This window comes from Nasonia vitripennis, chromosome 1 (genome assembly GCF_009193385.2).
Source record: "Nasonia vitripennis strain AsymCx chromosome 1, Nvit_psr_1.1, whole genome shotgun sequence".
In the NCBI taxonomy this organism is placed as follows: Eukaryota; Metazoa; Arthropoda; class Insecta; order Hymenoptera; family Pteromalidae; genus Nasonia; species Nasonia vitripennis.
The window spans coordinates 36,888,793-36,900,784 of NC_045757.1; the positions used below are offsets into that span (position 1 = coordinate 36,888,793).

Below are 11,992 nucleotides of genomic sequence, written 5' to 3' on the forward strand. Positions count from 1 at the left end.
ATATCAGCACGCATCTGCTCCGACGAAAAAAAAGCCACGGAGAGAGAGAGGAATAAGAGGCATATCGCAGCGTCTTCATCCGGGCAAAAAGGCGCCAAAGAAGAAGCGCAGCAGCATCTCTCGCGGTGGCACCGTTTGACTCACCGTGTAATTGTAGCTGCCAAGGGGTAATTAATTTAGAGCTGAAGACGTGCCGCGCGTGTAGTTTCTGCGTGTCTCTTGGGGCGGCCGCCGCACGTGCGAGCCATCATTTCTTTTTCCCGCCTTTTCACGGAGGCCGCGCGAGCGCGCTTTTTGCGCGCGATCCGTTACGTGTAGTGTACGCGTCTGTACGCGATTAATGACACGCTCGTTATCCCCACGTGATTTTTCAGCGATTAATGTGCCGCGCCGCTGGGATGCCTTTTCTTTTTACTCAAGAGAGCTGAGCACGCGAGCTCTCGCCTGTGTGTGTGTGTGTGTGTGGATTCGTCGTATGGTTGAATAACGCCTCGGTTATAGTGTTACGCTTTGTCCGGCATCGAATTCTTTATCGTGAATTTTCATTTTACAGTTAAAATCCACGGCTTAACGCTCACCCTTTGCGGTGCCACAAGCATTGATTTCACGCTCCTCGTCCTCCCTCGCATTTTCCCTGACAATGGAAAATCAGCTTCGTCGGTGGCAGGCGTCATCCGTCCTCGAGGCTTTTGCGAGATCGTTAGCCGCACATATATTTATGTACGAGCAACGCGTCCTCCCGCATGCATGTGCCACGTACAAACGAGAAAAATGCATCTCGTCCAGCTGCGGGCCCTCTTTCTTCGGCTGAATGGGCCGGGGAAAAACGAAAATTGGCTGAAAGGGCCCGACACGAGCCGCGCGCGACGCGACTTTGCATTGTGACGTGTGCTACCTATGTAGCTGCATGCGCGCACGCGTCATCCTTGATTTTCGCCGCGTGTGTAGGGTTGCTCTCTCACTCTGCACCCGTTCCTTTTCACTCGAGGGTACAGAGAAGGCGATGATTTTCACGGCTATTTTCGAGGGCCTTTTTTGCCTATAATGCGCAGTGTAGGTATAAACGCTCCGAGGAATTTTCGATACAGGACCGAGTAGAAATTGGATTAAAACGTACGACGCATAGAAGTATGCGGATTTTGAGAAAATATTGGAATAGTCGTGTAATTGCACCGAGAGTTAAACGACCCCTATACTTAAAACTGCGGTGAAACGAGTTTCGATTATTTCAACTTTTTGTCGCGCCTCGATTTACGGAAAAAAAGCACCAAGCGGCAGAGTTAAAAGCGAAGCGATTATTCGAGAATTCGGTAAACGTAAATTCTCTTACGAGAAACGCCGCGTTCATTGCCCAAACGAAATTACCCGCGAGAGGAAATTGAGTGGTAAAAATTTGACGAATTCGAGCGGACGTCATCTCCGCGATGTAATTCATTGAAAATTAATGTTTTCAATTTGTTGAGAAAAAAAAACATTTCCTTCACACACTCCCGTTCCAAAAGGCATCAAGTAGCTGATGTTGAATGGCTCGGGAGCCGTTTTGTTGTGACTCGAGATTCGACGCAGCCTGCGCTCAGGAATTCAATCAGCCGAGGGATGAGCCTCGGGTAGGTGGACCCTGTTTATTTCGTACTTATATGCCGTGGCCGATCGCGTTACACGCCGTGACGCGTGGAAAATCGTCCGCAGACCCAACACGGCCGATCGACGCCGGTTGGCTGCTGCACTTCTGCCTGTGCGGCCTACTCCGTCTTTCTCCCTCTCGTTTTCGGCTGATGCACGATTTTCGGATTCGAGATTTTCTAAAAATTTTAAACGATCCTCGGCAACTGTATTCAGAAAAAGTTATTTGGTGCAGACGCTGTTAAATTTTTTCTTCGTTCCCAAATGAAATTATTGCGCCGACTTTGATGAGTCTAAAAGTACACATTTATGGCTAGAAAGTCTACAAAGTCGCGTCGAATGAAATAGAAATGTAACTTTATATTCCACGAGAGCAGATGCTGTGTTTAAGAAATCAAGTGTGCCAGAGAGAAGCGATCGGTTCCGAGAACTCCTTCACGCCAGCAGCTACTTCGCGTATTTAACATACGTTGTGGATAACCGAGTTGTAAAAAAGTGTCGCCAAATGTCACACATTATGCAGCTAGAAAGTAGGCTGCGAAAAATGCAGCCCGTCAACGTAATAATAAAAATCCGCGGGTACACAGGCTTTCTAGACTTTTAGTAATTGCTGGAGTCCAGAATTATCCGGTAAAATCGCGAAACGACCCAATCCCAGCCTCACAAACGAAGCTAATTTACCCAGCGGTGTGTACGCCACACTTTCGTCTATACCTTCACTCTCTCGGCGTAATCCCCGGCAGAACTAATGCATCCATAAAGGAATTCGCCCGAGCTGCAGTCCCGGACGAGAATATAAGGAACCGGCCGGTCCATTCACTCGGTCAGCACGTCGCACAAGGCAAAAATAAGACTATACACGGGCCAAAGAAGAGGAAGAAGAAGAAGAAGAAGAAGAAGATCACCGGCGCCCATTGTCCGGAGTGCAAAGGCAAGAGGCGGTCGGCGGGCGACTCCTAAATATTTTACAACTGTCCCGAAGAGCTGGGACTAGGACACACTCTCCCTCTATAACGTCTGTATTATAATGCGCGCTCGAGGCTCGAAAAAGTGTGCCGCGTCGTGTACAGGGACAATTCGCGCCCGTGCGCGCGCTGCGGGGCGCAGCGCGCCTTTCCGATGCATTATTCCCTCTCTAGCTTTGTAGCCGATTTGTTCGCCGACACGGTTACGCGCCTCTTGTTCTGCGGAGAGACGCCCGGACGACCAGCTGCGATTGTCCGACTAGTGGCTTAATGAACGACTTAAGAGGGATGACTCCGACGAGATGTGTAGGCGAATTTTTACGCACCGCGAGCCTATGTGCTTACGGATGATGCATTACTATATGCGACGCCTAAGCGCTCTGAAAAGTAAACTACCGTCGTTGGAAAAGCTGGGGCTCCGCTGCAAATTACGCAATTACCCCCGGGATCGGGCAAAAAGCGAAAACGCTGATAGCTTCCTTCACTTACAGCAATATCCACGTCCGCGACGCCGGCCATCTTTTTCCACAAAGAATAATTGGATTGCAAAGACCGAGCGGCGGAGCTCGTAACTGTTATAACAGTCGATGCCGCCGCCGCCGCCGTTGAGAACGTTTCCAGCTAGTAACTGTCGTCGCGGCTAATCATCTGGCCGACGTTGATTCGCGACGCGAAGATCGTGTGCTTTGTGTCGGCGGCAGGCGCAACAACCTCCATACTACATTGTCAACTTGACGCAACTCGTTTTGTGTACATGGTTTAACCGCGGGAATTTTCATCACGTTATTATTAGCTTCAAAGAATACTTTATAGGTTTCACGCAGAGCATCGTTGCAGAACCAGAAGACAAATAAGCCTTATAAATTTCCGAAAGGCGATAAATCGCTCTAAACCCACCACCAACGAACATTATCTCTCCTCATCGCTTTAGCAACGCCCGCCGAGATCCCGATTTCCGTCAGTCGCCTCTTGACGAATAGTCGGATGTCGTAAAGGCGAACCCGCTAATTCCGTTCCTCAACCATCAGAGAAGAAAGAGAAGAACGAGGATCGCGCCGCGCACCACCATAGTCCAAAATCGTGGAAAAGACACGAGAAAGCGAGGGCGCGTGTCGTTGGCTGACGGCCAAGTGTCGTCGTCGTCAGCTCACCCGCAAATAGCCTTGGACATAATCTCCTACGCGAAGCCGCGTGAGCCTAGTGCGCGAGCTGTATTGTGAGAGTCAGTGTCCGCGTGAGCTGCAGGTGTCAAAGTTGCTCGGTTCGTGGCTTGTGTTTTCTTAGGCTGCTTTGCGATTTTTAGAGAAATTATCCGTGTGCTTAAAAGGGGTGGAGTGTAATTTTTAAAGCGAGTGAAGTTTGGGGGAAAAAATGTACACAGTGCTGTGAGTGTGTGATTAATTAAATTGCTGAAAAAAGTCATCATGTCGGAGAGTAGTAAAGAATCCGAAAGAATTCAGAGTAACCACGCGTGATCAATGTATTTCTCAAATCCAGTGACAGATATCATAAATTCAGACCATTCGCTTACCGAAAACTTTGATTCACACGATTCTCTATTAAAAATGTTGACCTAACGAGCCGAACTATACATCTCAGACGAATTGGAGAAAATCAATATTTAGAAAAAAAGAAGCGAATTCCACGACTGTCAAGAATCAAGATGCTGCAACCTGAAGCGGATGAGTTTGCGAGCGAATGTCTGGTGAGTTATATAAAATAAACGGCCTGAGAAATATGAAAATGATCTCTTTTGAAAAGAGTTATAACTTAAAAATTTGGCGTGACTCCAGCGTGGATTATGTCGAACTGTGTTATTGTAGAGATAAAGTAAACAAAGTTGGAACTTAAGACAAGTGCCATTTGTCGGATGGGCTATTTCCGTTCACTGAATCTGCATAGGTAAATACATACATTCTTCGACACTAGATGAATGAGAGATTGATTTTTAAGTTGACGACAGATCAAACACATCGTCGCTTATGAAAAGTCGAAAAGTTTAATTTGAATGAGGTAATTAAAAAATCAACTTTTAAAATTTTAAATCTAGCAAAAAATTACGTATAAGAAACGAGACTAGAAAAGATTACGTACACAAACTGCTAAAAGCACTTCTTAAGAAATTCCGCTAAACGGCGGTGTAAAACTCTAGCGTTAGCCAAGAAATCTCCTCAAACATTTTGATTCATTTAACATCGCTAGAACGATTCATTGGCTACGCCAGGCTGACTTTCGCCGACTGTACAATGCGCGAGAGCGAGCAATGTAAACCGCGAACCAAAAATAATCCTGATTGTGATGTGAAGACTGCGAGTGGGAGTGAAATGGAGAAATGAAGCGAGGGAGAGAGAGAGAGAGAGAGAGAGAGGACCGAAAATTCACGATAGGAAAGCCGCTGGAAAGTACATCCGTTTTTAGTTTACATCCCGCGTTCCGACGGACTTTATACGACCGCAAAGTGCTTTTCGAATAGTGTGTGTATTCCGGTGTTCTGGACTTTAAACTTTGTTATATTTTCTACGTGAGGTTTTGACTTTGCTACTATGTGGGAGGATATGGTAATTAAAACTTACTTCAACAACTTCTCTTGGAGATTTAAACTATCCGACAATTTTAATACTCCTTTTTTGCATAAATAAAAACATAAATTGACAAAATTGGTGAAGATTTTATCAAAATATTTTAATGTGCAATCTCGAAGCGCGTAAATACGTTTAGTGCTGTACACAGTCATCGAATATACATCATAAATATAATTTAAAGTGTGATAAAAATGTCATGAAATGAAGAAAATAAATATTTATGTGTTCTGCTATTCTATAATTTGACAAATTTAACGATCAAATTTCGAAAAAAGTGCAGTTTACACTGCACGAAGCAAACTCCTAATTTATGAAATACCCTGTCGGCCATTGAGCGATGCATCCGTTATAAACAAACGCAAGGGAAGCCGACGTCTCCGAGACCAAAGTCGCATTCACAATTACTGTCTCAAGGTTTCGCAGGGCCGCGCGCGATATAATCGAAGAAAGTTCTTCCGTCGTTCGTATTCATGCGCCGACGTAATTCAGTCGGCTACGTGTCGCTGGTCTCGCGAATATCAATGCCCGATCATTTGCCTTTGATGAAAAACGCCACTCGCGACCTTCCATCTTTTGCGAGACGAGAGTTCGTTAACCGGGCGATTTGGCTATAGAGTTTTAGAAAATGTTCATTTATTGTTTGTTTGCTTCCAGGATTCGTCAGTGCTGGATATGGACGAGGAGATCGAGAGCATGAGGCAGCATCATCGGGAGAGATGGAAACGACAACAGGAAACTAAGCACTCTAGAATTGGCGTGTTTTTTAGAAGAGGTACATTATGAATTTCATTTTGAGTTCTTTTTTATTAAAAATATTTTTAAAGACAATAGTACATGGTACCGTTTAATGGTTAAACTAATTTTGAATGACTATTTACAGCTTGGTGCAAGTTGAAACCCGGCTATAGCAGCAACGGAGATTCCGGATCATCACTTAAGGACGACTTCTTTTACCGTAAGTCAAACTTGAGCTATGTAGTGTTCTTCCTTACCGATAGATGCTGTGTTTCATACTGCTGAATGGCAGGGACTCTAACTTACCCGACGTAGTTATTTCGTCGTTGGCAAACTACCAAATCAAGCCTATTTAGAAATATTACACATCTATAATTCGATTACTTATTACTTTAACTTTCTGGCTCTTTATAATCTATACAATTATACATATTTTAATGGTATCTAGGAAAGGTAATCTCCAACCATAATATTTCAGATTTCTTCTTTACCGATAGCAAACGTAAACGGTATCGAAAAATTCAGTCGGTACGATACTTGATTACCACACATGTAATTGTTGTTGCTAAAATATAAAAACTAATAATAAAAATAAAAAAAGAACTGATAAATGATGAAAATTTTAGCGGATGAGTAAAAAAATTAAAACCAGCTGAAAATATTTGCCCTTGAGTACGTAAATTTCTAAGCATCAGCCGTAAAATAAAAAATTCGCGCTAATCCCTCGTGAAATCGATTCTCCTTGCTCTACACAAATTTAATGCAAATAGGCAGTAGTCTCGAGAAATTATCTCGCATACATTGACCCGCGCCAAGACTCTCAAAGTCAATTGTACGCGCAAGAACAACAAGAACTATAGGCGCGCGTCCTATCCTCCAAGTTACACACGGACACGCTGCGTAGTCGTGTTTAGGTAAGTTATTAGAGCACTTGCAACTTCGCGAAGTAAGTGTACGAACAGTTCGTTATTCTCTCCCCGCTTCTCGCGCGCAGAGTCACGAGAGACGTCGCGTGCTGATCGAAGAGTCTAAGTAAATGTAGTGAATTACTTACTTTGTGCGGAAAGAGGTCGGCGAAGCGTCTTTCCCAGTTATAATAACTGCAAAACGTGAAAATTGACGAAGGTTAATAAAATTTCTATTTTTTTTTTTAAACTAAAAATTAACTTTTACGTTTCCCGCTAAAAAAAACGAATCTATCTCATTCGGCATTCCAGAAAAGTAACCTCCTCTATAGCTATAGCCACTTTACGACGGCTCTGTACACCGATTCCCAGAAGAAGAAGCTAAGAAGCTCCGTTGCACTTGGCCGCTCCAGAAAGGTCATTCAGCGACAAAGTGCGGAGGAAGACGTCGATTCCGTGGAATTTTTTCGTTTCGTTGTAATGGCCTCCGGCAGCATTATGTAGAACCACCGTATACGCGCGTGTGCTCGAAATAAAACCGAGAAAGGCTTGCTTTTAATTTAGCAAAGAGATGTGTCGTTGTTTACTCTGCGAAATGATGGCTTTTTTTATTACGCGGGGAGCAGAGCTTTTACGAAATCGAGAACTTTATCTGCGCTGCTTCCTCGAAACGTGAATTTTTTAGACTCACGAATGGGCGGTGTAGTACAATGAAAAAGGGCTCGTTCAGTCACTACAAAACATCGAGCAACGCAGAGCTTAGAATTCGAAGCTGCCGCTGCTGCTCTGCGGAGCAGTAAAAGCCCGTGGCTTTTTGAACTGTTGCGTTACTGCTGCAGAAGATAAAGTTTTATTTCGAGCCCATGCAGACACTGTTTGAGGAAGAGAGCAGTCGAGCGAGTACGTCTTACGTGAATGACTTCGAAGAATTCAAGGGGAAATCTCGGCTCTCTTTGCTCTGTTTTACACTCGGCTTGAGTGAATACGCCCGGATGACGATAAAACTTCCTTTCCTCGAATGCGAAGATTCAGAAAATATATTCAAGCATAAAAGTAAGCGATCACCTTAGCCCCCCCCCCCCCCACCTCGTGCCAAGCAATTAATTAATCCCAAGAATCAAGCTCTTGCCTAACCTTCCACAAACGGTCACAGCGCACAGAGAGGCTCAAAGCCGGCTCTATTTATCCGCTGCGTCTATATACGTCGGGCCAGTTAACAAAGTGGTTTACGCGGTTGACCATCCTACCATCGCCTTGCGACCCTTGGGGAAGACACTATGCACAGGCTCGCGTCAAAGACAATGCGAAGAACTGGCCGCATAAATATTCATCGCTAACCGAGCAAATACGCGCCGCTGCAGCGGTCTCGCGTTTTTAGACGACTCCGAGTCAATTAATGCAAGCAGCCCCGTGATTAATTTCAGTTTGATTGTTTTACCGCGACAGCTTTGTTTCCGAGCTCCTTGTTCTTGCTCCAGTTATCGCAATGTAATTATATTAAACGAGCGTACACGCGTGAATAATTACCGCGGCGGAAAGTTTGTAATGCGAGTTGTAACGGCCGCTGAAGACAGGGCAATAAACCATTATACCGAGTGCTGGAGAGTAATGAAGTTGGATCATCCTCCTGAAGTTTTTATGAAGTTTGACATTTGCAGCTATCGAGCTGGAACACGCGAAGGCTGACTATAGCCGACGCTGCGCTATAATTATTAATGAGTCATCCGCGGTGCACGCCCTATTCTTCGATCCGAACAAAAAGACGCGACGCGGCGCTCTTCGTGTAATTCTTTTTCTCCGCGATCATGATAACAACAAAGAAAAGCATAGTCGCGCAGTTACGAGTGATGCATTCACCCCTATCAACACATTGTCCTCGCGATTCTCTCCTGCGTATTGCCTACTTAAAAGCGGCGTTACTGCGTCGTCGGTGCTTCTGAAAACTACCGCAGACTCGAATAAAGCTCCTTTATACCAACAACCGAAAAAGTCATCGTCTTTATGTAACCACGTCTGGCGCGGCCGAATGTATATCGGCTTTGCACCGTCGTACTCGAGAGAACAATGGGGCGGCCACCGACGGCCCATCCGTATCTCACTGTGGCACCAGGCCAAAGATCCTGGAGGGCTCGGATCCAGACGGGAAATCATATTTATCGAGGTCTTTAAACCTCGTTTATATAGTCTCTCAACTAGCGGTGCATAGATTTCGGCAGTCTGCTGCGCTTGATTTGGCAAGGCTTGGCTTTTGCGGTGCGCGAATCGCTGAACGGTTCTTTTATTGTGATTTTCGGCGCAGTTTAGGGGAGTGCGGTTTTGCGGGATTTCGAGGGGGAAATGTAGCGGAAGCATATGATCGAGTGGGGAAACAAGTTCGAAACTGTGAACGACGGAAGGCTGACTATTGTCGCGCTCGTACTACTTGCTCGACGGTTATTGCACTTTATCGAACTTCGCTATTGTACGAGCGAGATTGCAGCGATTTCGCAACATCGATTTTATTTCTTTTCGCGTCGGTATAACAAGGAAAAAGTCTTCCGCTTCTTCGCGTCGCATCCTACGCACGTAATCTCTGTCTTTCATGAAACACTCTTACGCTGGCAAGAAAGGCAATTCACGACACACATCTCGCTCGTCGCACGCACATTAACGAGCTCAGAATGCAAGAGACACAATGCTTACAACCAAGGCCTTTGTCGCGAGGAGCCGTCGCACAACGGCAGCTTTTTTCCTTTCTCCAGTTGACTGTGTGTTATTTAAAGCATGTGTCGCTTTAAGAGTCCTCGCGGTGGAGCGGCGAGAGAATTAAGCGGCGCTTTGAGAGCGGCCCAATTATGTTGCGAGTGCAGGTGTCGTTTGGAACGGAAGGGTGGCTAATGAAAATTTTTTTGAGAGAAGGGAGAAATGCGAGGAATGCGGTGGAGGACAAGGTTACAAACAAGGTATAAATTAGTTCTGTACGTGAAGAGTGACGCAGTTTTTGTCGAGTATTACATATACCCTTATTCAAGAGTTTCATGTCAATCGCTTTCAGATTGACAGGAAGATTGACATTTAAGTACGATTACTCCCATATAGAGAGTTTTATAAAACAACTCTGCGCTCATGCGCCAGTTACGTCAACTTCACAGTTTTTCATTTAAGCTCTCATCAAAAAACGCTATACCGCGCAAGCCTCGTAAAAAAGAAAAAAGCTTTATCTCAACAGCCGCGCTTTAAAGCCGCAGCGACGCTGTACAAGCGAACGGCTCCCGCGAAGACACGAGCCATTCGCCCTCGCCGCGAATAGTCCTGCACGAGTCCGATACGGCAGACAAGCCCTCGCCGACGAGTCTATATCAAATAACGCTTTCGCCTCGGCCGTTATGCGCGCCGTTATCTCGATCGTCCGGGCAATTATTACGATTGCACGTTGCCGTTCAAGTTCGAGTCGGAGCTGTGTACGCGCCGCGAAGCCAATCTCCTGCCCGCGCGAACACTTGGCCTCTGCTTTATTGGCCCCTTCCGCTGTCTAGCTGCGGATGACTGTGTTGAGCGCGAGTCTCGTAAAGGGAGTAACGATCGGGGGCTGGAGAAGAGCTTCTTCTTTTCGTTGCTTTCAGAAAAGATATTTTCCGCACGAATTTTGTTTGGTTTTCATGAAGCAACAAAAGAACAATCAATCGTCCCAGTAGGCCCTTGAATAATTTTTAATCGCACCAGCAATCAAACCAGCGACCCGCACCCCGCACGCACTTAAGCGCCTCTCGTAAAGAAATAACGACGCCGCCTTTAATCGACTTCGTTTCCGCCCGAAGTAGTCAATTCCGAGAGGCAACAGTTTCTCGGGCTGTCGATGCTAATAACCCGCGACGAGTTTCTGCCAAGGGGTTTCCTAGGCTCCCCGCCTTGATTACCTGCCAGTTTTATGAACGGCAGGAGAATAAGTTGGGACGCCCAAACTCGTTTCGCTAATTGCCGCTGAAGCACTCAGGCTGTGCGGTAATAAGAATAAAGAGCAGCCTGTGGATGATTCTAATTAGAGTATTGCGAAATTACGATTTCTTTTTGTTTCTTTATTTAACAAAACAGTGCGAGAAACTTTATTAATCTGAATATATCCAGATACCAGCAACCGCAGGAATTCAATCGGGAGAAAATCTTATTCCAACTTCCATCCGATGTACCTGCTACGCAACTAAACCTTATCCGGGACGAAAAAAAGAAGCGCTACTACCCCTCGTATCCTGATTGATTTTTAAGCGACTCGGGATTCGCCTCCTTGCTTTAATTTATTTTCAAGCCAGAGGCGATTTACGTCGGCGCGGCTGTCCTGTGCAGTGGTGGCGGCTGTAGTAGTGGTAGTAGAGGCCGCTTGAATATGGCCACTTCGTGGCCGGAGTCGCTTTGCCGGCAGTTTAAGGAACGGATTAAAGGAGAAACCAGAGCTCTAAAGCGGTGTGGTTACAGTACTGTCGGCGTCGGTGTTCGTTTCCGGAGAGACTGATTTCGAGAAGTAGGCGCATCGATTGCCGGATTTCAGTACAGTTTTAATTAGTCCATCTCCTTTTGCACGATTTCATTTTGAAGGAGAATTTGTTCAAAGAACTTCTCGGTTATTAAAACTTTCTTATCTTCATAAAACGTCTCCAGGTAATAAGAAACATTATGAAGAAAAGTACAATCCCACTGAGTCTCGGGATAATGATTTTACGGCCCCGAAAGTTTTACACTCCTAAAAACTTGATTCGAAAAAAAGTTTTAAGAGCATTAAATTTTGCAGTAGCTCCGCCATTGGCATAAAACCGTCAGCGTTCACTCGGTAATTCCATAATAAATTACTTCAAAGTCATCGAATCGCCGCCGAACATCGCGACCAACAACAAACTGATCAGCGGACGATACAACTTTAAATTGAGTGCGCCCATGGTGCACTCACCGAGAGAGTAATTGGCTCTAAGCTCGTTTCACATGCGTCGGCATTAAGAGCCACGATCTCCGATCCGATCCAGTTTCCCCTGTGCAAGCGGAAGTTATCTACCCCAACCGTATGGCCTGAGCCCTTTTACCACCGGACGACTAGGAGGCTTTATGGTCCTCATCGCGACGAGCGCAGCCGGAAAACTTTGGCAATTAACCCTAGTCAAGCATCGCGCGCGACGACACTTTTGCTGGCCTGACAACTCGGGAATGTTAATTCGGC

General features: G+C 45.6%; 1 protein-coding gene across 1 annotated transcript; it reads left to right on the forward strand.

The window, feature by feature from the left end:
- Positions 1-3,848: 3,848 nt before the first annotated feature.
- On the forward strand, positions 3,849-6,190 carry LOC103317884. Its single transcript, XM_008217853.2, has 3 exons — positions 3,849-4,293; positions 5,825-5,942; positions 6,051-6,190. The coding sequence occupies exons 1-3, from the start codon at positions 4,252-4,254 to the stop codon at positions 6,188-6,190; spliced, it is 300 nt and encodes a 99-aa protein (XP_008216075.1). The 5' UTR covers positions 3,849-4,251.
- Positions 6,191-11,992: the final 5,802 nt, after the last annotated feature.